This window comes from Procambarus clarkii, chromosome 15 (assembly GCF_040958095.1).
Source record: "Procambarus clarkii isolate CNS0578487 chromosome 15, FALCON_Pclarkii_2.0, whole genome shotgun sequence".
In the NCBI taxonomy this organism is placed as follows: Eukaryota; Metazoa; Arthropoda; class Malacostraca; order Decapoda; family Cambaridae; genus Procambarus; species Procambarus clarkii.
The window spans coordinates 10,753,816-10,781,375 of NC_091164.1; the positions used below are offsets into that span (position 1 = coordinate 10,753,816).

Below are 27,560 nucleotides of genomic sequence, written 5' to 3' on the forward strand. Positions count from 1 at the left end.
CATTAACACCCTTTTCTTCCTCCCCCTTGCCATTAACACCCTTTTCTTCCTCTCCCTTGCCATTAACACCCTTTTCTTCCTCCCCCTGGCCATTAAGCACCCTTTTCTTCCTCCCCCTGGCCATTAACACCCTTTTCTTCCTCCCCCTGGCCATTAAGCACCCTTTTCTTCCTCCCCCTTGCCATTAACACCCTTTTCTTCCTCTCCCTTGCCATTAACACCCTTTTCTTCCTCCCCCTGGCCATTAAGCACCCTTTTCTTCCTCCCCCTGGCCATTAAGCACCCGTTTTCCTCCGGAGATAACAGCGCGACGTAGGCCCGCTGAACGAGTCCTAAGAAACGACTCGACGTCTCGTCCAGTGATATACGAGACAGACTCGAGAACACTCTCGGGTCTCAGAGACCTATCCCCCCTTCTGCTTTCACTGCTGTTGGGGAGTCGAACCCAGATGAAAATCGAACCTAATGGCTGAAATAAGTATTGTCGTAAGCCAGCAATAACCTCGTTGCTTCTGTGGTAGGAATTTTGTATTGTGTGAATTGGTTTCTCTCTCTCTCTGTCTCTCTCTCTCTCTCTCTCTCTCTCTCTCTCTCTCTCTCTCTCTCTCTCTCTCTCTCTCTCTCTCTCTCTCTCTCTCTCTCTCTCTCTCTCTCTCTCTCCCTCTAAAAGGCTTCACCTTTTCTGTCCTTATCCGTTCTGATAGGAATTGTGCATTTTTCATTAATTTTTTTCCCTCCGTCGTAGAGCTTCTGTGTAGATCAAAGGTCTTTTGTTATCTGCTCTTCTTGTGAACTACCATGGACTCTCCCCCCCCCCCTCCCTGTTGACCCCCTCTCACCTCCCCCACTTGTCCCTCTCACTTCTCTTCCTCTTTTCTTCCTTGAGTCCTCTTTCTCTCATTACTTTCTCTCTCTCTCTCTCTCTCTCTCTCTCTCTCTCTCTCTCTCTCTCTCTCTCTCTCTCTCTCTCTCTCTCTCTCTCTCTCTCTCTCTCTCTCTCTCTCTCTCTCTCTCTCGTCTTGTTCCATGATAGGAAAGGACGAAGAGAGAGAGAAGGAGAGGGAGGACAAAACAGAGAGCGAGGGAGAGGAAGGTAGAGGGATATAGAGAGAACTGAGAAAGGACAAAATAAAGCCAGAATGAAGCCTCCTCACAAGGGCTCACAAACAACGAGTAAATTGCCTTTAAGGCTTCACTGAGAACTTAAGTGGTAACAACGTGTTGAGTTAAGTGTTAAGTGGGTCTTATTGGGTTAAGTTGCAGCTGTTAAACTAAATATATATATGTGTTTATTTGGAGGAAAAATGGTGTTTGAAATATGATTCAGGTGTTTTATTTTTTAAATGGGAATTTGTTTGGTTTAAATGAAATAACCTTGTATAAAGACACTAATTACCAGGTACAACAGTTGCGATGACAAATTTCAAACTTTGCACAGTGATTCTTGTAGGGTACGTGCCCAACATGGTCGGGCCGGGGAAGGCACAAGTGATATGAGTAAAAGTTGACACGGCGCTAATTGGAACCCCCCATTGATGATTCTGGGAAAGTTTTTTTTGGACTATTAGGTGTTTATAACGTCATCAACACAGAGGTCTACCTCGAACCCGGATCCTCCCGAGAGTCAGCCCTCAGCACACACTCACCCGGTGGCCACACCCTCTCCGACAGCACGCACTCTGGCTGCCATGTCCAAGGACAGCTGCTAACGCTACTGTCCACGGACAGAGAGAGACAGGCAGGCACAGATACAGAGAGAGACAGACAGGCACAGAGAGACAGACAGGCACAGACAGAGAGAGACAGACAGGCACAGAGAGAGAGAGACAGGCAGGCACAGACAGAGAGAGAGAGAGAGACAGGCACAGACAGAGACAGACAGAGAGAGACAGAGACAGACAGGCAGGCACAGACACAGAGAGAGAGAGAGAGAGAGGCAGGCACAGACAGATAGAGACAAACAGGCACAGACACAGAGAGAGATACAGACAGACGGTGCAGATAATGAGCCACACATACGTGTCAGAGGATATAATGACCAGACCACACACCAGAAGACGAAGAGACGATGACGACGTTTCGGTCCGTCCTGGACCATTCTCAAGTCGACTGTCTTAATAACGATCCAGGACGGACCGAAACCTCGATATAAGCCTAACGTGTATGAATACACTCTAACTGTCCCCGTACAATAATTAGGCTCCATACAACAATTAGGCTCCATACAACAATTAGGCTCCATACAACAATTAGGCTCCATTTAAATATCTGAGCTCAACCAGATATAAAAATGAGCAACATAAATCTATATGAACAACTTTAGTTTATAACATAATGTGAGTGGTGTAACATTATCGTTATTGGATCAAACAGACTGTGAACACACGGCTCATGTAACAGGTTCTGGCTGCGCAAGATTTCGAGAGCTTAGGAGCTTGTTATCTCTCTGTGGTAATTCCCTGGAGAAGTGGCAATTAATGACGCAATTGGCAATTGGTGGGATAAATAGCAATTAAGGTAATTAGCAATGGCTATGGTGATTGTCAATTATTGGGACAAGTGTCAGCGGCTGTGGGTAAGTGTCAGAGGGTGTGGGTAAGTGTCAGAGGCTGGGACAAGTGTCATAGGCTGTGACAAGTGTCAGAGGCTGTGACAAGTGTCAGAGGCTGTGACAAGTGTCAGAGGCTGGGACAAGTGTCATAGGCTGTGACAAGTGTCAGAGGCTGGGACAAGTGTCATAGGCTGTGACAAGTGTCAGAGGCTGTGACAAGTGTCAGAGGCTGTGACAAGTGTCAGAGGCTGTGACAAGTGTCAGAGGCTGTGACAAGTGTCAGAGGCTGGGACAAGTGTCATAGGCTGTGACAAGTGTCAGAGGCTGTGACAAGTGTCAGAGGCTGTGACAAGTGTCAGCGGCTGTGACAAGTGTCAGCGGCTGTGACAAGTGTCAGAGGCTGGGACAAGTGTCATAGGCTGTGACAAGTGTCAGAGGCTGTGACAAGTGTCAGAGGCTGTGACAAGTGTCAGCGGCTGGGACAAGTGTCATAGGCTGTGACAAGTGTCAGAGGCTGTGACAAGTGTCAGAGGCTGTGACAAGTGTCAGTGGGTGTGACAAGTGTCAGAGGCTGTGACAAGTGTCAGAGGCTGTGACAAGTGTCAGAGGCTGTGACAAGTGTCAGTGGGTGTGACAAGTGTCAGAGGCTGTGACAAGTGTCAGAGGCTGTGACAAGTGTCAGTGGGTGTGACAAGTGTCAGAGGCTGTGACAAGTGTCAGCGGCTGTGACAAGTGTCAGCGGCTGTGACAAGTGTCAGTGGGTGTGACAAGTGTCAGAGGCTGTGACAAGTGTCAGTGGGTGTGACAAGTGTCAGCGGCTGTGACAAGTGACAGCGGCTGTGACAAGTGTCAGCGGCTGTGACAAGTGTCAGAGGCTGTGACAAGTGTCAGAGGCTGTGACAAGTGTCAGCGGCTGTGACAAGTGTCAGAGGCTGTGACAAGTGTCAGAGGCTGTGACAAGTGTCAGAGGCTGTGACAAGTGTCAGAGGCTGTGACAAGTGACAGAGGCTGTGACAAGTGACAGAGGCTGTGACAAGTGTCAGCGGCTGTGACAAGTGAGAGAGGCTGTGACAAGTGTCAGAGGCTGTGACAAGTGTCAGAGGCTGTGACAAGTGTCAGAGGCTGTGACAAGTGACAGCGGCTGTGACAAGTGACAGAGGCTGTGACAAGTGTCAGAGGCTGTGACAAGTGTCAGAGGCTGGGACAAGTGACAGCGGCTGTGACAAGTGTCAGAGGCTGGGGTAAGTGTCAGAGGCTGTGACAAGTGTCAGAGGCTGTGACAAGTGTCAGAGGCTGTGACAAGTGTCAGAGGCTGTGACAAGTGTCAGAGGCTGTGACAAGTGTCAGTGGCTGGGGTAAGTGTCAGAGGCTGGGGGTAAGTGTCAGCGGCTGGGGTAAGTGTCAGAGGCTGTGACAAGTGTCAGAGACTGTGACAAGTGTCAGAGGCTGGGGTAAGTGTCAGAGGCTGTGGGTAAGTGTCAGCGGCTGTGACAAGTGTCAGAGGCTGTGACAAGTGTCAGAGGCTGTGACAAGTGTCAGAGGCTGTGACAAGTGTCAGAGGCTGTGACAAGTGTCAGAGGCTGTGACAAGTGTCAGAGGCTGTGACAAGTGTCAGAGGCTGTGACGAGTGTCAGAGGCTGTGACAAGTGTCAGAGGCTGGGGTAAGTGTCAGAGGCTGGGGGTAAGTGTCAGCGGCTGGGGTAAGTGTCAGAGGCTGTGACAAGTGTCAGAGACTGTGACAAGTGTCAGAGGCTGGGGTAAGTGTCAGAGGCTGTGGGTAAGTGTCAGCGGCTGTGACAAGTGTCAGAGGCTGTGACAAGTGTCAGAGGCTGTGACAAGTGTCAGCGGCTGTGACAAGTGTCAGAGGCTGTGGGTAAGTGTCAGAGGCTGTGACAAGTGTCAGAGGCTGTGACAAGTGTCGGAGGCTGTGACAAGTGTCAGCGGCTGTGACAAGTGTCAGAGGCTGTGACAAGTGTCAGAGGCTGTGACAAGTGTCAGAGGCTGTGACAAGTGTCAGCGGCTGTGACAAGTGTCAGAGGCTGGGGTAAGTGTCAGAGGCTGGGGGTAAGTGTCAGCGGCTGGGGTAAGTGTCAGAGGCTGTGACAAGTGTCAGAGACTGTGACAAGTGTCAGAGGCTGGGGTAAGTGTCAGAGGCTGTGGGTAAGTGTCAGCGGCTGTGACAAGTGTCAGAGGCTGTGACAAGTGTCAGAGGCTGTGACAAGTGTCAGCGGCTGTGACAAGTGTCAGAGGCTGTGGGTAAGTGTCAGAGGCTGTGACAAGTGTCAGAGGCTGTGACAAGTGTCGGAGGCTGTGACAAGTGTCAGAGGCTGTGACAAGTGTCAGAGGCTGTGACAAGTGTCAGCGGCTGGGGTAAGTGTCAGAGGCTGGGGGTAAGTGTCAGAGGCTGTGGGTAAGTGTCAGAGGCTGTGGGTAAGTGTCAGAGGCTGTGACAAGTGTCAGAGGCTGTGACAAGTGTCAGCGGCTGTGACAAGTGTCAGAGGCTGTGACAAGTGTCAGAGGCTGTGACAAGTGTCAGCGGCTGTGACAAGTGTCAGCGGCTGTGACAAGTGTCACAGGCTGTGACAAGTGTCAGAGGCTGTGACAAGTGTCAGAGGCTGTGACAAGTGTCACAGGCTGTGACAAGTGTCAGCGGCTGTGACATGTGTCAAAGGCTGTGACAAGTGTCAGAGGCTGGGACAAGTGTCAGCGGCTGTGACAAGTGTCAGAGGCTGTGACAAGTGTCAGAGGCTGTGACAAGTGTCAGCGGCTGTGACAAGTGTCAGCGGCTGTGACAAGTGTCACAGGCTGTGACAAGTGTCAGAGGCTGTGACAAGTGTCAGAGGCTGTGACAAGTGTCAGAGGCTGTGACAAGTGTCACAGGCTGTGACAAGTGTCAGAGGCTGTGACAAGTGTCAGCGGCTGTGACAAGTGTCAGAGGCTGTGACAAGTGTCAGCGGCTGTGACAAGTGTCAGAGGCTGTGACAAGTGTCAGAGGCTGTGACAAGTGTCAGCGGCTGTGACAAGTGTCAGAGGCTGTGACAAGTGTCAGCGGCTGTGACAAGTGTCAGCGGCTGTGACAAGTGTCAGCGGCTGTGACAGTTTTTATTATTATTATTATTAGTATCTACCACAGACGTGGCCACACATTTACAATGCTAACCAGCATATATACATTTTCTTCTGTCCTCCATGGACAGGGTGAGAGAGCTGTTAAACATATAGTTCAGTGATTTATTGAACAATCAACCACTGAAGGTGATTGTAGAGCTTTTAAAATGCTAATCTAACCTACAGACATAGATACACAGATTTACCTCCGTCCTACATAAAGGTTGTAAAATGTTCGAGGTATCTTTTTACATAGTGTCATTAATGTGCGTTTACAAAGGTGAAATTCACTCACACACACACAGTGTCTGGGATGCTCCCGGACGCAGGTTCGAATCCTCGTCACGGCCCTTGTGGATTTGTTCATTTAAAGGTGAAATACAATTCTGACTAGCTTCCACATACCTTATATACAAATATACGCACATATATATACACATATACCTGACAGCTGGGTGGACAGCGCTTCGGATTCGTAGTCCTGAGGTTCCGGGTTTGATCCCCGGTGGAGGCGGAGACAAATGGGCAAAATGTTTCTTGCACACTGATTCCCCTGTTACCTAGCAGTAAATAGGTACCGGGGAGTTAGACAGCTGCTACAGGCTGCTTCCGGGGGGGCGGAGGCCTGGTCGAGGACCGGGCCGCGGGGACACTAAGCCCCGAAATCATCTCAAGATAACCCAATGACGACTCTTACTACGACATTCTATCTGAACCCCCAAATAAATTTGTTTTGCTATTTTGTAAAATATTTTGCAATCTCATGACAAGATTTACACAGATGTAATCATAAATGCTGACCCTTTATAACCTGAAACAAATTATAAAGCATTCTTCTTTTTCATTTTTTTTTAATATTATATATTCCTTTTCCTTTTATATATTTCCTTTAATATATATAAATATATAATAATAATTATATATTTCCTTTAGTTTCTAATATTATATGTTCCTAATATTATATGTGACAAGTGTCACATATAATATTAGGAACATATAATCTCTCCCTCTCTCTCTCTCTCTCTCTCTGGGAGAGAGAGAGAGAGAGAGAGAGAGAGAGAGAGAGAGAGAGAGAGAGAGAGAGAGAGAGAGAGAGAGAGAGAGAGAGGGAGAGAGGGAGGGAGCGAAGGAGAGAGGGAGGGAGCGAAGGAGGGAGGGAGGGAGCGAAGGAGGGAGGGAGGGAGCGAAGGAGGGAGGGAGGGAGCGAAGGAGGGAGGGAGGGAGCGAAGGAGGGAGAGAGAGAGCGAAGGAGGGAGGGAGGGAGAGTCAGTCACCTCACTTCCGTAACATTCAAAATTTTTGTCTCATTATAAAGACAAGTATTTTATTAATTAAAACATACTACTAAAACAAGATAATTAGTAATTAATGCCATACACGGTATATCTGAAGACAAGGCCGCCACTGCCATACACGGTATATCTGAAGACAAGGCCGCCACTGCCATACACGGTATATCTGAAGACAAGGCCGCCACTGGCATACACGGTATATCTGAAGACAAGGCCGCCACTGGCATACACGGTATATCTGAAGACAAGGCCGCCACTGCTATACACGGTATATCTGAAGACAAGGCCGCCACTGGCATACACGGTATATCTGAAGACAAGGCCGCCACTGCCATACACGGTATATCTGAAGACAAGGCCGCCACTGCCATACACGGTATATCTGAAGACAAGGCCGCCACTGCCATACACGGTATATCTGAAGACAAGGCAGCCACTGCCATACACGGTATTCCTGAAGACAAGGCCGCCACTGCCATACACGGTATATCTGAAGACAAGGCCGCCACTGGCATACACGGTATATCTGAAGACAAGGCCGCCACTGCCATACACGGTATATCTGAAGACAAGGCCGCCACTGCCATACACGGTATATCTGAAGACAAGGCAGCCACTGCCATACACGGTATATCTGAAGACAAGGCCGCCACTGCCATACACGGTATATCTGAAGACAAGGCCGCCACTGCCATACACGGTATATCTGAAGACAAGGCCGCCACTGCCATACACGGTATATCTGAAGACAAGGCCGCCACTGCCATACACGGTATATCTGAAGACAAGGCCGCCACTGCCATACACGGTATATCTGAAGACAAGGCCGCCACTGCCATACACGGTATATCTGAAGACAAGGCCGCCACTGCCATACACGGTATATCTGAAGACAAGGCCGCCACTGCCATACACGGTATATCTGAAGACAAGGCCGCCACTGCCATACACGGTATATCTGAAGACAAGGCCGCCACTGGCATACACGGTATATCTGAAGACAAGGCCGCCACTGCCATACACGGTATATCTGAAGACAAGGCAGCCACTGCCATACACGGTATATCTGAAGACAAGGCCGCCACTGGCATACACGGTATATCTGAAGACAAGGCCGCCACTGGCATACACGGTATATCTGAAGACAAGGCCGCCACTGCTATACACGGTATATCTGAAGACAAGGCCGCCACTGGCATACACGGTATATCTGAAGACAAGGCCGCCACTGCCATACACGGTATATCTGAAGACAAGGCCGCCACTGCCATACACGGTATATCTGAAGACAAGGCCGCCACTGCCATACACGGTATATCTGAAGACAAGGCAGCCACTGCCATACACGGTATATCTGAAGACAAGGCCGCCACTGCCATACACGGTATATCTGAAGACAAGGCCGCCACTGGCATACACGGTATATCTGAAGACAAGGCCGCCACTGCCATACACGGTATATCTGAAGACAAGGCCGCCACTGCCATACACGGTATATCTGAAGACAAGGCCGCCACTGCCATACACGGTATATCTGAAGACAAGGCCGCCACTGGCATACACGGTATATCTGAAGACAAGGCCGCCACTGCCATACACGGTATATCTGAAGACAAGGCCGCCACTGCCATACACGGTATATCTGAAGACAAGGCCGCCACTGCCATACACGGTATATCTGAAGACAAGGCCGCCACTGCCATACACGGTATATCTGAAGACAAGGCCGCCACTGGCATACACGGTATATCTGAAGACAAGGCCGCCACTGCCATACACGGTATATCTGAAGACAAGGCCGCCACTGCCATACACGGTATATCTGAAGACAAGGCCGCCACTGCCATACCCGGTATACCTGAAGACAAGGCCGCCACTGCCATACCCGGTATACCTGAAGACAAGGCCGCCACTGGCAAATGAAGGAATAGGTAATATTTTTTTAATAATTTTGTAATTTGTTTACTTAATGTTATTGGGACTCATCGTAATTAATATATTCCTAACTTTCAGGCAACTTAGGAACAAGGGGACAGTACTCTTACCAAGGAGTTTGCTCAGGCAACTTAGGAACAAGGGGACAGTACTCTTACCAAGGAGTTTGCTCAGGCAACTTAGGAACAAGGGGACAGTACTCTTACCAAGGAGTTTGCTCAGGCAACTTAGGAACAAGGGGACAGTACTCTTACCAAGGAGTTTGCTCAGGCAACTTAGGAACAAGGGGACAGTACTCTTACCAAGGAGTTTGCTCAGGCAACTTAGGAACAAGGGGACAGTACTCTTACCAAGGAGTTTGCTCAGGCAACTTAGGAACAAGGGGACAGTACTCTTACCAAGGAGTTTGCAGGTTCTTAATAAACCCAGTTACTGGGTATCACAGGCTTACTGCCTTGCTAAGTCTTTGTTTGTACACAGTGCCCACGGCCCAGATTCACGAAGCAGATACGCAAGTACTTACGAAACGTGTACATCTTTCCTGAATCTTTGACACCTTTGGTTCCATTTATTAAACAGTTTACAAGCATGAAAACTTCCCAATCAACTGTTGTTATTGTTATAAACAGTCTCCTGGTGCTTCGGAGCTCATTAACTGTTTAATAATTGTAAACAAAGCCGCCAAAGATTGGGAAAAGGTGTACAGGTTCGTAAGTGCTTGCGTAAGTGCTTCGTGAATCTGGTCCCCAGGTCTCTCACTACACTTGACACTCTCCAGAGGAGCGCCCCGCGTGTCTTACCTCACTACTCTCAACACTTCACTTATCTCCTCCCTCTTGACCTTCCTTCCTGGATCATCCAGTATTCTTAACTCTGCTTGTCCTCCTTGAAGGAAACTCTCCCGATCATAGCGCCTTGTTCTAAGCTTTCTTAATCACAGCACAAACTAGATGAGGTACCAAGCAGTACGTGATGGCCAGACAGTGTCTTTATCTACGTAGACAAATACAATGTCTTTGTCATAGACATTGTCTACGTTGTCATTGTCATAGACATTGTCTACGAACTCTCTTTGTCTGTCAATGAGGGGGCTGACATGGTCGGTACTCGCTGGAGGAAAGTGTGTGTGTGTGGAGTGATCAGTGGATAATGTTTTACGACATAGATCAAATAGTTGGTTTAAATTTTGTGTTTTCAGAGAGTCGAGTTTGTAGCGAGTGCCAGCATCGTCATGGGAAGCTTGCTAAGAAACCGTGCCACGCTGCACTCGTTACAACGATGTCGACCTCGACCCACCCATGTGGGGCAACTACCCAACAGAAATCATTGTGCAAAATTGGGTGAGGTTAGCCGCAAGCGTCTGGCCCTCCACCCTCAAGGAGACCATCTATGTTATACAGATTACCGCGAGGGAACACCTTACAGACAGACTGGGAAGTTATCAGTATTGATTGCAACACGGGATCGGATCCCACTTTAAGCACATCCACTACAGTCTGGCAGGAAAGTGTCTCGAGAGAGTTAAGTCGTCGGCGCAATGCAATCAATTAGAAAAAAAAATCAAGTAGCAATTTCCAACCTAGAATATTGCTTTGCAATTGAAAGAGTGACGGACGATACGCAGGGGTCTCGAGGCGCTATACAGTTGGTTCTTAGAGCGTCGTAATATTTTTTTTTGTGGGAGGGGGGAGGGGTTGGGGGAGGGTTATAGTGTTGCTGTGGGACCTGTCTAGTGTTCTGCAACACCAGAGTTGGTGAATGTGTTGTGCTCTCCCCACTATTGGTCCTCTCATTCTGTGCGTTATTCCTCATTCTCTTCTCTTCTCATCTTGTGCTTTATACTTCCCATTCTCCTTTCTTCTCATTCTGTGCTTTGCTACTCATTCACTTTCGCCCTCTCCTCGCTTCTCCATTTTCTTTGCTCGTTCTCACCTTGCCTCTCAATCCTCTCATTATATCCATTCCCTATTCATGAGTTCCTATATTATATATATATATATATATATTACCATTCGCTTTCGTTCTTTCATCTTGTTTTATCCCTTTCCTCAACAATACACTCCCTTCTCTCTCTCTCTCTCTCTCTCTCTCTCTCTCTCTCTCTCTCTCTCTCTCTCTCTCTCTCTCTCTCTCTCTCTCTCTCTCTCTCTCTCTCTCTCTCGTTTTCTATACCTTTCCTGCCTATCATCCAGGGCACCATAAACTCCCTCAAGATCGACTTAATTCCAACAGGTTCGGGTCGTTCAGGAGAGGATCTAAGAGGCTGGGATCCGTCCTTTCCTCGGCTCCTCTTTGTTTGAAAGAATTTCTTCCAATCTCGTGGAATTTACTTATGAAGTTTCTTTTTAGAGACTTAGGAGAGAGAGGGAATATCTTGGGTATATTTTGACATATATATATCAAAATTGGGTGTCTTCATCTGCTCTTGGGTATGGTCTTTCATTGGTAATGTGTTCTCTCACTTTGACGCACACACACACACACACACACACACACACACACACACACACACACACACACACACACACACACACACACACACACACACACACACACACACACGGTTGATGTACACCAGTTGATTGACAGTTAAGAGGCGGGACCAAAGAGCCAGAGCTCGGGGCATCGTGGCTGAGTGAACAGCGCTTGGGGTTCGAAGTCCTAATGGCCCAGGTTCGATTCCCAGTGGAGGCAGAAACTAATGGGCAGTTTCTTTCACCCTGATGTTCACCTAGCAGTAAATAGGTACCTGGGAGCTAGACAGTTGCTACGGGCTGCTTCCTGGGGATATGTGTGTGTATTAGAGAGGAATATATATAGTAGATATAATAGATGAACAGTAAATTGATCAGAAAGGCGGGGTCCAAGAGCTAATAGCTCGATTCTGCAGACACAAATATTAAATATACACACACAGACAAACATTTTATATATATATATATATATATATATATATATATATATATATATATATATATATATATATATATATATATATATATATATATATATATATATATATATGTGTGTGTGTGTGTGTGTATCACGAAAATAAACACGTGATTAAGAATGTGACAATGTCAGACCACGGAGGAAAATGAAACAGGAATTTCCTTAAGTACTTTCGTATATTAAATACATCTTCAGAAGGAATCCTTCTGAAGATGTATTCCTTCTGAAGATGTATTTAATATACGAAAGTACTTAAGGAAATTCCTGTTTCATTTTCCTCCGTGGTCTGACATTGTCATATATATATATATATATATATATATATATATATATATATATATATATATATATATATATATATATATATATATATATATATATATATATATATAAAACTATGCATTTACATGCACACACACACATCACTAGTATCAACATACACATATTCTCGCCAATTTGGTGATAAACTCTGTGATTTCCAGCAAGCCCAGATGTACTCTCAACACCAAACAATTGCTTCAATCTGTTGAATTGCCGTTTTGCCGATGTGAACGGCGCGTAAAATAACGGTCATAACGGTATTAACCACTGACTCAAATTTAAAAATCGGTTCCCACTTTAAGAGCAATGAAATGAGAGCGAGCGAGCGAGAGAGAGAGAAAGAGTGAGAGAGAGAGAGAGAGAGAGAGAGAGAGAGAGAGAGAGAGAGAGAGAGAGAGAGAGAGAGAGAGAGAGAGAGAGAGAGAGAGAGAGAGAGAGTGAGTCTCGAACCCTCAGGACTTGATATTGCAAGCATGCCGCACCTGTCTCGTAAAGACGACTTCGGCGGGGGAGTAATTGCAGCGTGTGATTGAAGGGCCGGGCACAGTGCCCGGCCCAGACTGGCACTGTTGGGGCACTCTTGGGTATGCTGGACTTGAGTAGTAGGCTCTTGTATTGTGTGACGGGAATGGGGTGGTTAAAAGGGAAGGGGTGGTGGAGGAGGAGGCACGAGGGGAAGGTACAGAACAAGGGGGGATATGGTGGGGTGGGAGAGGGGGGGGGCAAGAAGGGAACGGGGTAGGAGTAGGAGGAGGAGATGGAGATGGGAGGCGAGGAAAGGAATGGTGGGAAGGGTTGAACAGAGGGAAACGTAGACAGCACAGGTCAAGAGGAGTAAGGGTCAGTGTAACGAAGTTGGGAAAGGAGAAAGATATGTCAAATGAGCAGAAGAGTGTACTCACCTAGTTGTGCTTGCGGGGGTTGAGCTCTGGCTCTTTGGTCCCGCCTATCAACTGTCAATCAACTGGTGTACAGGTTCCTGAGCCTACTGGGCTCTATCATATCTACACTTGAAACTGTGTATGGAGTCAGCCTCCACCACATCACTGCCTAATGCATTCCATCCGTTAACTACTCTGACACTGAAAAAGTTCTTTCGAACGTCCCTGTGGCTCATTTGGGTACTCAGTTTCCACCTGTGTCCCCTTGTTCGCGTACCACCAGGGTTAAACAGTTTATCTGTATCTACCCTGTCAATTCCTTTGAGAATTTTGTAGGTAGTGATCATGTCTCCCCTTACTTTTCTTTCTTCCTGTGTCGTGAGGTGCATTTCACGCAGCCTTTCCTCTTAGTTCTGGGACTAGTCTAGTGGCATTCCTCTGAACTTTTTCAAGCTTCGCCTTGTGCTTGACAAGGTACGGGCTCCATACGGGGGCCGCATACTCCAGGATTGGTCTTACGTATGTGGTATACAAAGTTCTGAATGATTCCTTACACAGGTTCCTGAAGGCAGTTCTGATGTTAGCCAGCCTCGCATACACCGCAGATGTTATTCTTTTTATGTGAAGACAGGTTTGGTGTGATATCAACTCCTAGATCTTTCTCTCTGTCCGTTTCATAAATTACTTCATTTCCCATTCGGTATCCTGTGTCTGGCCTGTTTCCACCGATTAGTTTCATTACTTTGCATTTACTCGGGTTGAACTTTAGTAGTCATTTGTTGGATCTTTCATTCAGTCTGTCTAGGTCCTCTTGTAGCCTGATACTATCTTCCTCTGTCTTAATCCTCCTCATGATTTTTGCATCATCAGCAAACAATGAGAGGAACGATTCTATACCCTCTGGGAGATCATTTACATATATCAGAAACAGTATAGGTCCAAGGACTGACCCCTGCGGGACTCCACTGGTGACGTCTCGCCAATCTGAGACCTCACCCCTCACAGTGACTCGCTGTGTCCTGTTGCTTAGGTACTCTCTTATCCAATGGAGTACCTTCCCTTTCACTCCTGCCTGCATCTCCAGCTTGTGCACTAGTCTCTTGTGTGGTACTGTGTCAAAGGCTTTCTGGCAATCCAAAAATATTGCCAGAAAGGGAATAAGTGTGTAGGGAAGAAGGAAAGGAAAGGTGGGAGAGGAAGAGAGAGAGAGAGAGAGAGAGAGAGAGAGAGAGAGAGAGAGAGAGAGAGAGAGAGAGAGAGAGAGAGAGAGAGAGAGACCTCTCCCGAAGTTACTTTTTGAAGTGTATTAAATTCGCTTAAGTGAGAGGCTGCTTGTGATTTATGCCGACCTGTTATGGAGTTTTAATTTTATGTTACTCTATTGGCTTTGAAGTAGAGTTTTGGAGGCGTCGAGGCCTTTGGAATCACTCCAAACGATAAGGCATTTTCTGAGCATTTTGTGGACCCTTCAACAGTCTTTATGTCAAGATTTATGGCAATATTTTAGAATTCTCAATTGTCTGCCAGTTTAACCTTTGGCAGCTGTGGGGAGAAGCACCCACTCTGGCAGCTGTGGGGAGAAGCACCCACTCTGGCAGCTGTGGGGAGAAGCAGCCACTCTGGCAGCTGTGGGGAGAAGCAGCCACTCTGGCAGCTGTGGGGAGAAGCACCCACTCAGGCAGCTGTGGGGAGAAGCAACCACTCTGGCAGCTGTGGGGAGAAGCAGCCACTCTGGCAGCTGTGGGGAGAAGCAACCACTCTGGCAGCTGTGGGGAGAAGCAACCACTCTGGCAGCTGTGGGGAGAAGCAACCACTCTGGCAGCTGTGGGGAGAAGCAACCACTCTGGCAGCTGTGGGGAGAAGCAACCACTCTGGCAGCTGTGTGGAGAAGCAACCACTCTGGCAGCTGTGGGGAGAAGCAGCCACTCTGGCAGCTGTGGGGAGAAGCAGCCACTCTGGCAGCTGTCTGGAGAAGCAACCACTCTGGCAGCTGTCTGGAGAAGCAACCACTCTGGCAGCTGTCTGGAGAAGCAACCACTCTGGCAGCTGTGGGGAGAAGCAGCCACTCTGGCAGCTGTGGGGAGAAGCAACCACTCTGGCAGCTGTCTGGAGAAGCAACCACTCTGGCAACTGTCTGGAGAAGCAACCACTCTGGCAGCTGTCTGGAGAAGCAACCACTCTGGCAGCTGCCTCTCTGTAAACATTTGCTCCTACTTGCAAAAGTGTTTATTTGAGTTTGACATATTTGCAACTCTGATCTTGAAGTGTCTCCTGCTTGTTTGCAGATCTGCAATAGCAAATGCAACAAGTATTTGTTCAAGCATATTTTTTTTTGCTTCAACCTCACGCCCAACGTCACCCCAGCGCCTACCTTAAAGGAAACTCTCATTCATGAAGAATATGAATAATGCACCAGGTGCTGAAGGATGGAGAGGCCGCCCCAACCAATGCGGGCCCTCGTAGTCAAGAACACTGGTGAACAAAGCACCCAAAGGAACGTGTCGGGTCTATGGCGAAGATTTCAGCTTTAAAAACGATGAGAGTTAATGCAAAATCAACAGGTGTGAAGGGTCATGGACGGTGCCTATAAAGAGGGCCACGTGTCTCCTAGGAAATCCCCACTCATCCCCCGCAAGCTTCCTGTCATCAGATGACCTCCTGAGGGCGACCACAGCATCCACCACCACTACACTCTCCCCACATTCCCCTATTTGGAGTAGGAAAATATACAAACTTCAAGAAGGTGTATTTACGGTTGGCAACATTAATGCTCTGGGCACCATCAATGTACGTCTTAATTCGTTCTTGTTTGACAATATTTGTTGAGTCGGGCCATCAAGAGGAGGCAAGTCGCTAGCCTCAGCGGTCACAAGGTCAATATATAATTTTTCCCAGAGGTGATAACTTGATCCCCGTCCGTCATCAGTGCAATAATTGCCGTGGTCGACCTAAGAGTTCCAATAACAGTTTGAAAATAGGAACCCAAGTGAACCAAAAATTTCCAGAGGGCAGCACAGTTGGAGCAGTTAGGTTAATTACTAGTGAATACACAATTGCACCTGGAAATACTGCTTCAGCCAATTCGCTGAGAGAGAGAAACACCTTCCCAGAGCATCATGAGAACCCAGTTCTCCAGAGAACTGGGTTCTCACGAGACTGGTTTTCGGGTTCTGAGACAAAGATCTCAGACCTATTTCTTCAAGAGTCAGAGGTATACAAAGTAATCATGTCATTTCCGCCAGGCTTAGCAGGGAAGAGTAGACTGGAGTAAGACCTCAGCGTCTCAAGGAGATGACAAACCCAGTTCTCGGCCAAGTTACCGAGACACAGCTGTCAAGAGGTCACCAAGTTTGTCAACAACTGTGTCTCTCTGGGCTGATCCCAGACATAATTAAACCACTCTTCTCCGAAGCATCCCACTGTTCCCTAAAGGGGAAGGATGATAGAGTCAGACCCATCGCCGTGGGTAACACACTTCGGCGCCTCGTTGCCAGGGCAGCTGTCGGAAACATCCGTACGGAAGCTGCAACGATGCTTCGACCTCATCAATTAGGTTTTGATGTCCCCCATCTGCGGCTATGCGTCGGTTGACCAGTACGCGCTGCCATAGTCTCATCCGTCGTAAGTCGGGCGGGAAGAGTGCCAAACATGAAGCAGTCAATGACATTGTGAGAAGTTTGGCTACAGCAAATTGTCCGGCACAAAGGGTACCTCAACTGTGCAGACCTGACAGACTTGACAGACCTGACAGACCTGACAGACCTGACAGGTCACAAATGCCGAGACGGAGTTACCCTTCTACCATGGAGGGATGATGATAAACAGCTTGTGTAGAACTTCACGGGGGCATCTACATTGGCTGATGTAGAATTGATGATTGATGATGATGTGGATCTATAGAACAGTTGAGCTGTTCGAAACGTCGTCGTCTCATCTTCTGGCGTATGGTTTGCTCATTAACTGAGCTAAGGTTTATAGAGCAGCCACCTTTAGGGAGACCCGGCAAACTAATAGGTACATAGAACATTGTTAGTGGTTAGATCCGAGACCCTTGGTGGCCAGTTTGCTGTTCCAGCGCCTCAGTGTCGCGACCCAGAGAGGTAATGCCTGCTGTAATTTGGGCTCGCACCCCACCTCTGCAATAAGGTTTTCGAACAGGGATTGTTATATATGTGTTTTCAACAAACTAACATAATGTAAAAAAAAAATATATATGTCTATATATATATTTTTTTTTGTGATGGTATCATGGCAAGGTAAGGTAATTATCAGGAGAAAACACTAAGCTGTTGTAACTTAATGTTAAGAAATAACCGAAACATTTTTAACGTGCAAGAAATAATAACTAGCTATTTCCTAACGCTTCGATCTCTCTCGAAATATTTGTGTATAGTTTGACCGTGTTATTTGTTGTAATTGTTTAGGAGAGTGCAGTGTAAAGGTCCATTTTCATCCATGTTGTCGGCTCATAAGTTCTCAGGAGAGTGTGTATATTTGTTTGTTTGGGCTAGTTTCATATACCAGCTAAGAACGTCTAAGAAAACATGTTCACTCTTATTATTATTATTGTAACTTGTCAATCTTATCTGTACTTCAAATGTTCTTATCATAACTGTTATTGAGCAGGGATTTTTTTTTTAAGCAAGAATTCCAGAAATTCTTGGATATAACAGAGACATATTCAGGATGTCTGCACAAACGGACCGGATTCTTATTTTTGCATACATGTCAAACGCACAGTCTGCACGTCATGCTGGGTGCACCCGGCGGGTCCCGGGGGGCCTTGCAAGGCCTGGGAGGGTCGGCGAGTGCAGGAGAAGTCCTGGAAAGGTCACCAGGTGTCTTTGAAGGTCTTGGGACAGATTACCTGGTGTCTCGAAGATCCTGGAAAAGGTCACGAGGTGTCTTGTAGGTTCTCGTAAGGTCACGAAGTGTCTTGTAGGTTCTGGAAAGGTCACGAGGTGTCTTGTAGGTTCTGGTAAGGTCACGAGGTATCTTGTAGGTTCTGGAAAGGTCACGAGGTGTCTTGTAGGTTCTGGAAAGGTCACGGGGTATTTTGTAGGTTCTGGAAAGGTCACGGGGTGTCTTGTAGGTTCTGGAAAGGTCACGATGTGTCTTGTAGGTTCTGGAAAGGTCACGAAGTGTCTTGTAGGTTCTGGAAAGGTCACGAGGTATCTTGTAGGTTCTGGAAAGGTCACGAGGTATCTTGTAGGTTCTGGAAAGGTCACGAGGTGTCTTGTAGGTTCTGGAAAGGTCACGAAGTGTCTTGTAGGTTCTGGAAAGGTCACGAGGTATCTTGTAGGTTCTGGAAAGGTCACGGGGTAAGGAAGACCCTTTGGCAGAGCCCTTCTTGAGGTTATTTTAAGGTTATCTTCAGAGAATTTCGGGGCTTAGCGTCCCCGCGGCCCGGTCCTCGACCAGGCCTCCTGTTTGTTACACACCCCCAGGAAGCAGCCCGTAGCAGCTGTCTAACTCCCAGGTACCTATTTACTGCTAGGTGAACAGGGGCTTCAAGGGTGAAATAAATTCTGCCTATTTGTTTCCGCCTCCACCGGGGATCGAACCCGGAACCTCAGGACTATGAATCCGAAGCGCTGTCCACTCAGCTGTCAGGCGCCCCTAGAGTGCCTTTCAAATTTCTGGAATTTTCGTGGTGTTTTGTGGGTCTGGAATGTGTCCTGAGTTTTTAAACATTCTGAAAAGTCCCGAATATTATTGATTATTTTCAACAGAATTTTCGAGAAGAATTTTCGAAGTCTTAGTGATAGTTAATCGTAGATCTATAAAAAGGATTCCAGTTATCTTAAGCATTCTTGAAGAGTCACGGAAAACACTTGAATGTCTTTTACTGGTAATTCAAGTCTTTTTTTTTAAAGTCCGAGAAGTCTAATTGTCTTGGGAAGTCTCGGGTATTTTTTTGTTGTTGGTCCAGACGATGGTCTTCTAGGAGGCCGTAAGAAGGTTCGAGAACACCTTTGAAGTCCTGACATGGATCTGGGGAAGGCCGTGTGACGTTCGGTAAATGCTGTAGGGGATTACTGGAGATCCTGGCATGTCCTTGAGGGGGGAAAAAAACTTTCAGAGGAAGGCAACATAACTTTAGACGTTCTAGAAGATCTGGCGGTGACCAATGGCACAGAGAGAAAGCAAAGAACGTACAAATTTAGGGAACACCGCGGTATTCCTATTAGCTAGGAATTATATAGTATATATGGTATTCCTATACATGCGGATCCTGTTTAAATCCACCACTTCTCACCCATATTCCTATCCAACCTATTCTTGAACAATGTTAAACCGTTTATCTCAGTTTCCTGGCAGCCTATTCCTCTCACCCACAACCCTGTTTCAAAACAGAACTTGCCCATATGCTTCCTAAAGAGAAATCGCCTCCAACTTGCACCCATTGTTGCCAGTTCTTTGAAGAGCTCACTGACAGTGATGGAGAGTCCTACGCGAGGCATTTGAAGGGTTCTGGGAAGTCTTTGGGAGTTTTGAAAAGCTTTGAAGAAAGCTACAGGACCCTTTAAGTCCACACACATATCCTGGGTAGTGTGAAGGATCCTTGGACGTTCCTACGAGTCCTGATGCATTCCTGTAGAGTCCTGGCTTTTATAAGGCTTTATGTGAGGTTTATAAAAAGTTATGCCGCAAGCTTTGTACATAAATTTTGAGAGTGTATAAATATCCCTCCCATATCCCTCCCATATTAGGGATATGGGAGTGACTTGTGAGAAAGAGACGAAGGGGGATGGGAGGGAAGCTACGAGTGTGGGTGGACAGGTCTATAGTGTCTTGAAAGGATGAGGGGTGGAGGAGGGAGGGGGAGGGGGAGGGGGGGCACATGGAAAGGGTCGTGGGAGAGAAGGTAGTTGTGTTGTTTACCACCAACTGACTCTAAGGCAGTCATACGCGAGCCCTCCTAGCCTCCACACCTTCCCCAGCTGTCTGCCACCAGTTGTCCTCAGGTTAGTCCTCGGGTTAGTCCTCGGGTTAGTCCTCGGGTTAGTCCTCAGGTTAGTCCTCGGGTTAGTCCTCGGGTTAGTCCTCGGGTTAGTCCTCAGGTTAGTCCTCAGGTTAGTCCTCGGGTTAGTCCTCAGGTTACTCATCGGGTTAGTCCTTAGGCTAGTCCTCGGGTTAGTCCTCGGGTTAGTCCTCGGGTTAGTCCTCCCGAGTCTTCGTCGTTGTCTCAGCGAGTGCGTCTTGTATTCACTCGAACTAATCACAACAATTTATAATAACTGGTGAGTTTTTTCCTTTGAAGGCTCTTGAGAAAAATATTTTCAAGAAAACACAGACCGGATTCCAAACTTCAACGAGTGAATGAAATCAATAACAGGCTTGGTAATATACCTCAAGCAAAGTATGTCCGTTATATTTTATGGGGACATCTTGGCTAGGCCAACATAGGAGATATGGGTATATATATATTTGACAAATATAGACAGTTTCTACAAGTCAGGTTTATTTACTATCGTGACTTGAGTGAACTATTTTGGGCAAAATACATTTCTGATTCTGGAAGATTGATTCAGCTCCTGTTGTACTTGTATTAATGTATTTGTTAGGGAGCTGTTGCATTTGTATAGGATCTGTTGAATTTGTATTGGATCTGTTGTATTTGTATGGGACTTATATTTGTATTGGATCTGTTGTATTTGCATGGATTCTGTTGTATTTCACTACAAGTTGCACAACAAGTGGGAACGGCAGTAAAAAAAGCGAACCCAAACCCTGGGAATAATCGAGCGTAGCTTTACCTTCAAGAAAAAGAAAGTAGTCGATCAGTTGTACAAGTCTCTGGTGCGCCTCCACCTGGAGTGTTGCATCCAGGCATGGAGACCTCATCTCCAGACAGACGTAGCTGCTCTGGAGAAGGTGCAACACCGGGCAACAAAAGTCATTCCAGAGCTAAGTCATCTCTCGTATCAGGAACGGCTGAGGGCCACAGGGCTAACAACACTGCAAACCAGGCGTGACAGATGAACAAATCCACAAGGGCCGTAACAAGGATTCGAACCTGCGTCCGAGAGCATCCCAGACGCTGCCTTAATCGACTAATCGACAGGCATGACAGGGTGGATCTCATCGAAACCTTTAAAATACTGAACAATTTGGAGGATGTTGATCCGGACAATTGTGTTCAAAAGGTCAGATGTAACACGAGCGAGGATCTACGGGTTCAAGCTCAGCAAGCCACAATGTAGGACTGATAACAGGAGATGCTTTTTGGCCCATTGGGTTATGGAACCGCCTACCCGCCGAAGCCGTAAACGCCAAAACTCTGCTGGGTTTTAAAATACAGCTGGAAAAGATCATTAGGGCAAATGGGAAGGGGGTTTGACAAGCCGCCGGCTTCTTGTTCTCATCCAAGCCACTAGTATTAGTGGCCCTCAGGTAAATTTGTATTGGACCAGTTGTATTTGCATGGGTTCTGTTGTATGGGTATTGGACCTGTTGTATGGGTATTGAACTTGTTGTATGGGTATTGGACCTGTTGTATGGGTATTGGACCTGTTGTATGGGTATTGAACTTGTTGTATGGGTATTGGACCTGTTGTATGGGTATTGAACTTGTTGTATGGGTATTGGACCTGTTGTATGGGTATTGGACCTGTTGTATTTGTATGAGATCTGTATGATGTTGGGGAAGTTCATACATATACTAATAACGTCTGGGAAGTATTATCTATACCTAGGAAAATACACTCTTATTAAATACATTATTATCAATTTTGATAATAATTTATTATTTATTATTGCTGTATTTACAAGCGGTCTACTGAATTTTGTATATACCACTGTAACACTGGAGCGTTTGTGGGTCGGGATGAGGAAGATTATTCTGTATCTTTCTGAGAATTGTGATGTGTGTGTGTGTGTGTGTGTGTGTGTGTGTGTGATGTGTGTGTGTGTGTGTGTGTGTGTGTGTGTGTGTGTGTATGTGTGTGTGTGTGTGTGTGTGTGTGTGTGTGTGTGTGTATGTGTGTGTGTGTGTGTGTGTGTGTGTGTGTGTGTGTGTGATGTGTGTGTGTGTGTGTGTGTGTGTGTGTGTGTGTGTGTGTGTGTGTGTGTGTGTGTGTGTGTGTGTGTGTGATGTGTGTGTGTGTGTGTGTGTGTGTGTGTGTGTGTGTGTGTGTGTGTGTGTGTGTGTGTGTGTGTGTGTATGTGTGTGTGTGTGTGTGTGTGTGTGTGTGTGTGTGTGTGTGTGTGTGTGTGTGTGTGTGTGTGTGTATGTGTGTGTGTGTGTGTGTGTGTGTGTGTGTGTGATGTGTGTGTGTGTGTGTGTGTGTGTGTGTGTGTGTGTGTGTGTGTGTGTGTGTGTGTGATGTGTGTGTGTGTGTGTGTGTGTGTGTGTGTGTGTGTGTGTGTGTGTGTGTGATGTGTGTGTGTGTGTGTGTGTGTGTGTGTGTGTGTGTGTGTGTGTGTGTGTGTATGTGTGTGTGTGTGTGTGTGTGTGTGTGTGTATGTGTGATGTGTGTGTGTGTGTGTGTGTGTGTGTGTGTGTGATGTGTGTGTGTGTGTGTGTGTGTGTGTGTGTGTGTGTGTGTGTGATGTGTGTGTGTGTGTGTGTGTGTGTGCACGCGCGCGAACGTCCGTGTGTGCGTATACACCTAATTGTTCTTAACATAATGTCTCCCGGTAGACTTACGTGCCCGAGAAGACTGCAATTCCATTCCTTACAAATGTAATGAGAATGATAACCATTCTCTCGTCCACCTTTAAAAGACTGAGACCGTGACTACGAGAGACAATAGCAGAGGAAGACAAAGCCACAGACAGACAGACAGAACGCCGGGCAGACAGACAGACAGACAGTTTTAGTGACCCACATCTCCCACACTGACTATCGCCCTACACACACACCCCAGATAACATTGCGGGGTCATCACATGACGAAGCTGTGAAGTCAAACGACCTTGTTGGCCCTACCTCACATATATACAACAAGGTGTAGTTAAGATGGAGACCGAGGAACCCCTCAACCCCATCGCCGTCTGGCTAAACGTCTTAACTACGTGGTTCTCTCACACTCTAATCCAACTACGGTACAAAGTAGAGTTTAGGAAATAATCTTATATATGATTGTTAATGTTTATATGTTAACAGAACTGTGACTGGGAGGGAATGGAGGAGATTGTGTTAATCTTTTTTATTTTATAGATATATAGAGTGGTGGTGGTTGGGGGGGGGAGAGTGGTGGTGGTTGGGGGGGGGGAGAGTGGTGGTGGTTGGGGATGGGGAGTTGTGGTGGTTGGGGGGGGGGGGGGAGTGGTGGTGGTTGGGGGGGAGAGTGGTGGTGGTTGGGGGGGAGAGTGGTGGTGGTTGGGGGCGGGGAGAGTGGTGGTGGTTGGGGATGGGGAGTTGTGGTGGTTGGGGGGGGGGAGTGGTGGTGGTTGGGGGGGAGAGTGGTGGTGGTTGGGGGGGAGAGTGGTGGTGGTTGGGGGCGGGGAGAGTGGTGGTGGTTGGGGGGGGGGAGTGGTGGTGGTTGGGGGGGGGGAGTGGTGGTGGTTGGGGGGGGGGAGAGTGGTGGTGGTTGGGGGGGGGGGAGAGTGGTGGTGGTTGGGGGGGGGGGGAACATGAATTTAAATTCTTGTTACAATTTAAACTTGTAACAAGAATGGTTACCTTATTTTCTGTTTACCTTGCGGTGATTCCGGGGGGTCGAAGCCCCCGCGGCCCGGTCTCTGATCAGGCACCTTAATGGTACCTAAATTTATATATATAAACAAATGTGTGGGAACTACGAAAAGTTGTGTTAAATTTATCTTGTTAATTATCATTTAATTTATCTTTAGTTAATTTATCTTTGTATTTTTATTAGAGTTAGTCGGCTCTTTTAACGTTGTTCCCCTCGTCTGACGTTCCCCGGCTCCCCCTCTCTCCCACTGACGTTCCCTGCTCCCTCTCTCTTCTACTGACGTTCCCCGCTCCCTCTCTCTCTCCCACTGACGTTCCCTGCTCCCTCTCTCTCCCACTGACGTTCCCTGCTCCCTCTCTCTCTCCCACTGACGTTCCCTGCTCCCCTCTCTCTGTCCCACTGACGTTCCCTGCTCCCTCTCTCTCTCCCACTGACGTTCCCTGCTCCCTCTTTCTCTCCCACTGACGTTCCCTGCTCCCCTCTCTCTGTCCCACTGACGTTCCCTGCTCCCTCTCTCTCTCCCACTGACGTTCCCTGCTCCCTCTTTCTCCCACTGACGTTCCCTGCTCCCCCTCTCTCCCACTGACGTTCCCTGCTCCCTCTCTCTCTCCCACTGACGTTCCCTGCTCCCCTCTCTCTGTCCCACTGACGTTCCCTGCTCCCTCTCTCTCTCCCACTGACGTTCCCTGCTCCCTCTTTCTCTCCCACTGACGTTCCCTGCTTCCCTCTCTCTGTCCCACTGACGTTCCCTGCTCCCTCTCTCTCTCCCACTGACGTTCCCTGCTCCCTCTCTCTCTCCCACTGACGTTCCCTGCTCCCTCTTTCTCCCACTGACGTTCCCTGCTCCCTCTCTCTCCCACTGACGTTCCCTGCTCCCTCTCTCTCTCCCACTGACGTTCCCTGCTCCCCTCTCTCTGTCCCACTGACGTTCCCTGCTCCCTCTCTCTCTCCCACTGACGTTCCCTGCTCCCTCTTTCTCCCACTGACGTTCCCTGCTCCCCCTCTCTCCCACTGACGTTCCCTGCTCCCCTCTCTCTCTCCCACTGACGTTCCCTGCTCCCTCTCTCTCTCCCACTGACGTTCCCTGCTCCCCCTCTCTCTCTCCCACTGACGTTCCCTGCTCCCTCTCTCTCTCCCACTGACTTTCCCTGCTCCCCCTCTCTCCCACTGACGTTCCCTGCTCCCCCTCTCTCTCTCCCACTGACGTTCCCTGCTCCCTCTCTCTCCCACTGACGTTCCCTGCTCCCCTCTCTCTCCCACTGACGTTCCCTGCTCCCCTCTCTCTCCCACTGGCGTTCCCTGCTCCCCTCTCTCTCTCTCACTGACGTTCCCCGCTCCCTCTCTCTCCCACTGACGTTCCCTGCTCCCCCTCTCTCCCACTGACGTTCCCTGATCCCCTCTCTCTCTCCCACTGGCGTTCCCTGCTCCCTCTCTCTCTCCCACTGACGTTCCCTGCTCCCTCTCTCCCCCCCCCCCTGGCGTCCCCCGCTCCCTCTATTGTGTACAAATCCTTTGAAGGCTAAAAATGCAGTTTTTCCAGCGGTGTTGTCATGAGACAATGTCACCCTGAAGGGGATTTAAGGGAGATGGAGAGAGTGAGAGATTAAGGGAGAGAGAGAGAGAGAGAGAGAGAGAGAGAGAGAGAGAGAGAGAGAGAGAGAGAGAGAGAGAGAGAGAGAGAGAGAGGGAAAGAGACAGTGTGTGTGTGTGTCTGTCTGTGCGTGTGTGTGTTTACTATTTGTGCCTCCAGAATTGAGCTATTAGCTCTTGGACCCCGCCTTTCTAACCAATATATTTATCCTCCCTTATATCTACTACATATATTTCTCTCTAACACACACATCCCCAGAAAGCAGTCTGTAGCAGCCGTTTAACTCCCAGGTACCTATTTACAGCAAGGTGAACAGGTGCATCAGGGTGAAAGAAACTGTCGATTTGTGTCTGCTTCGACCGGGAATCGAACCCGGGTTCTTAGGACTACGACCCACGAGCGCTGTCATTTCAGCCGCGAGGCCCCCCGTGCAGACACCACACGGGGGATCAGTATGCTATAGTGACCCAGCAGACACCTCACGGTCCTCACTATACTATAGTGACCCAGCAGACACCACACGGGCCTCACTATACTATAGTGACCCAGCAGACACCACACGGCCCTCACCATACTATAGTGACCCAGCAGACACCACACGGTCCTCACCATACTATAGTGACCCAGCAGACACCACACGGTCCTCACCATACTATAGTGACCCAGCAGACACCACACGGTCCTCACCATACTATAGTGACCCAGCAGACACCACACGGCCCTCACCATACTATAGTGACCCAGCAGACACCACACGGTCCTCACCATACTATAGTGACCCAGCAGACACCACACGGTCCTCACCATACTATAGTGACCCAGCAGACACCACACGGTCCTCACCATACTATAGTGACCCAGCAGACACCACACGGTCCTCACTATACTATAGTGACCCAGCAGACACCACACGGCCCTCACCATACTATAGTGACCCAGCAGACACCACACGGTCCTCACCATACTATAGTGACCCAGCAGACACCACACGGGCCTCACTATACTATAGTGGCCCAGCAGACACCACACGGCCCTCACCATACTATAGTGACCCAGCAGACACCACACGGTCCTCACCATACTATAGTGACCCAGCAGACACCACACGGTCCTCACTATACTATAGTGACCCAGCAGAGAACATGACCTAACATTAACAGTACGTCTGGAGCGACAATGAGTACAATATTTTAACATTTACTTTACATTACATTATACAGTATACAATATACAGTATACAATATACAGTATACAATGTATAATCTATATAAATACAAATGGAAATGTTCGTTTGTTCATAATCGCTAATGTCCGAAAGTTCTTCACCAATTGCTTTGAAATTTTGACACAACATTCCATTCGAATACGCGCATGTTTTTATATACTTACTATATAGATGCCGCCCCTGTGAAAGGAAAAAAAACATACGTTTTTGAAAAGCAGCACCATCTGTTGCACGTAAGACCAACACACGCTATACTAATTATGTTACGATTCCATTTCTATGTTTCCGATTTCAGTGATAAATGGAATTTTCATAATTTCGATTTATTTTCACTTTGATTTAATTATTTTGTGTGACATTGCGTTGGAATTGCGCTGTGTTGTTTACCATATCGTTCATTTCGTGAGTATAGTTTATTTTTTTATTTTTTCATTGTTTTCATTTCGTTTTTTTGAACTGTTTTTCTTATATTTAAGTAAAGGCAAAATTTGGGGCCAGATTCACGAAGCAGTTACGCAAGTACTTACGAACGTGTACATCTTTCCTCAATCTTTGACGACTTTGGTTACATTTATTAAACAGTTTACAAGCATGAAAACTTGCCAATCAACTGTTGTTATTGTTATAAACAGCCTCCTGGTGCTTCGGAGCTCATTAACTGTTTAATAATTGTGAACAAAGCCGCCAAAGATTGAGAAAAGATGTACAGGTTCGTAAGAGTTTGCATCACTTCTTCGTGAATCTGGCCCCAGATCATTTGATGTTCCTCATTTTCTGATGGGAACATCAGATCATTTGATCATCAGACGAGGGAGTGGGGAATGGTTGGGAGGACGAGGGGACGAGGAAGGAGAGGGAATGGTTGGGAGGAGTGGGAGAGACTGCTGTGGCTCAGCAACAGCCACAGCAAAGCGTGGCCAGGTACAGATAGAATACAATAAACAGTATTCTAGGTAGAGTTTAAATTGTACAATATTCAATATACAGTATACAATATACATAGTATACAATATATATTATACAATGTACAGTATATAATGTGCAGTATAATATGTACAGTAT

At 47.5% G+C, this 27,560-nt stretch overlaps 2 protein-coding genes across 3 annotated transcripts in view; both read left to right on the forward strand.

Moving 5' to 3' along the window:
* LOC123749539 (collagen alpha-2(IV) chain-like) overlaps positions 1–8,874 on the forward strand; it is a 74,132-nt gene extending 65,258 nt beyond the window's left edge. Inside the window, exon 3 of the mRNA XM_069324983.1 lies at positions 7,052–8,874. Within this exon, the coding sequence (XP_069181084.1) occupies positions 7,052–8,874 (1,823 nt within the window). The remainder of the gene's footprint in view (positions 1–7,051) is intronic.
* The window catches only part of LOC123759112 (neprilysin-1), a 504,536-nt gene that overhangs the window by 114,366 nt on the left and 362,610 nt on the right, over positions 1–27,560 (forward strand). The gene's annotated exons all lie outside the window — the stretch shown is intronic.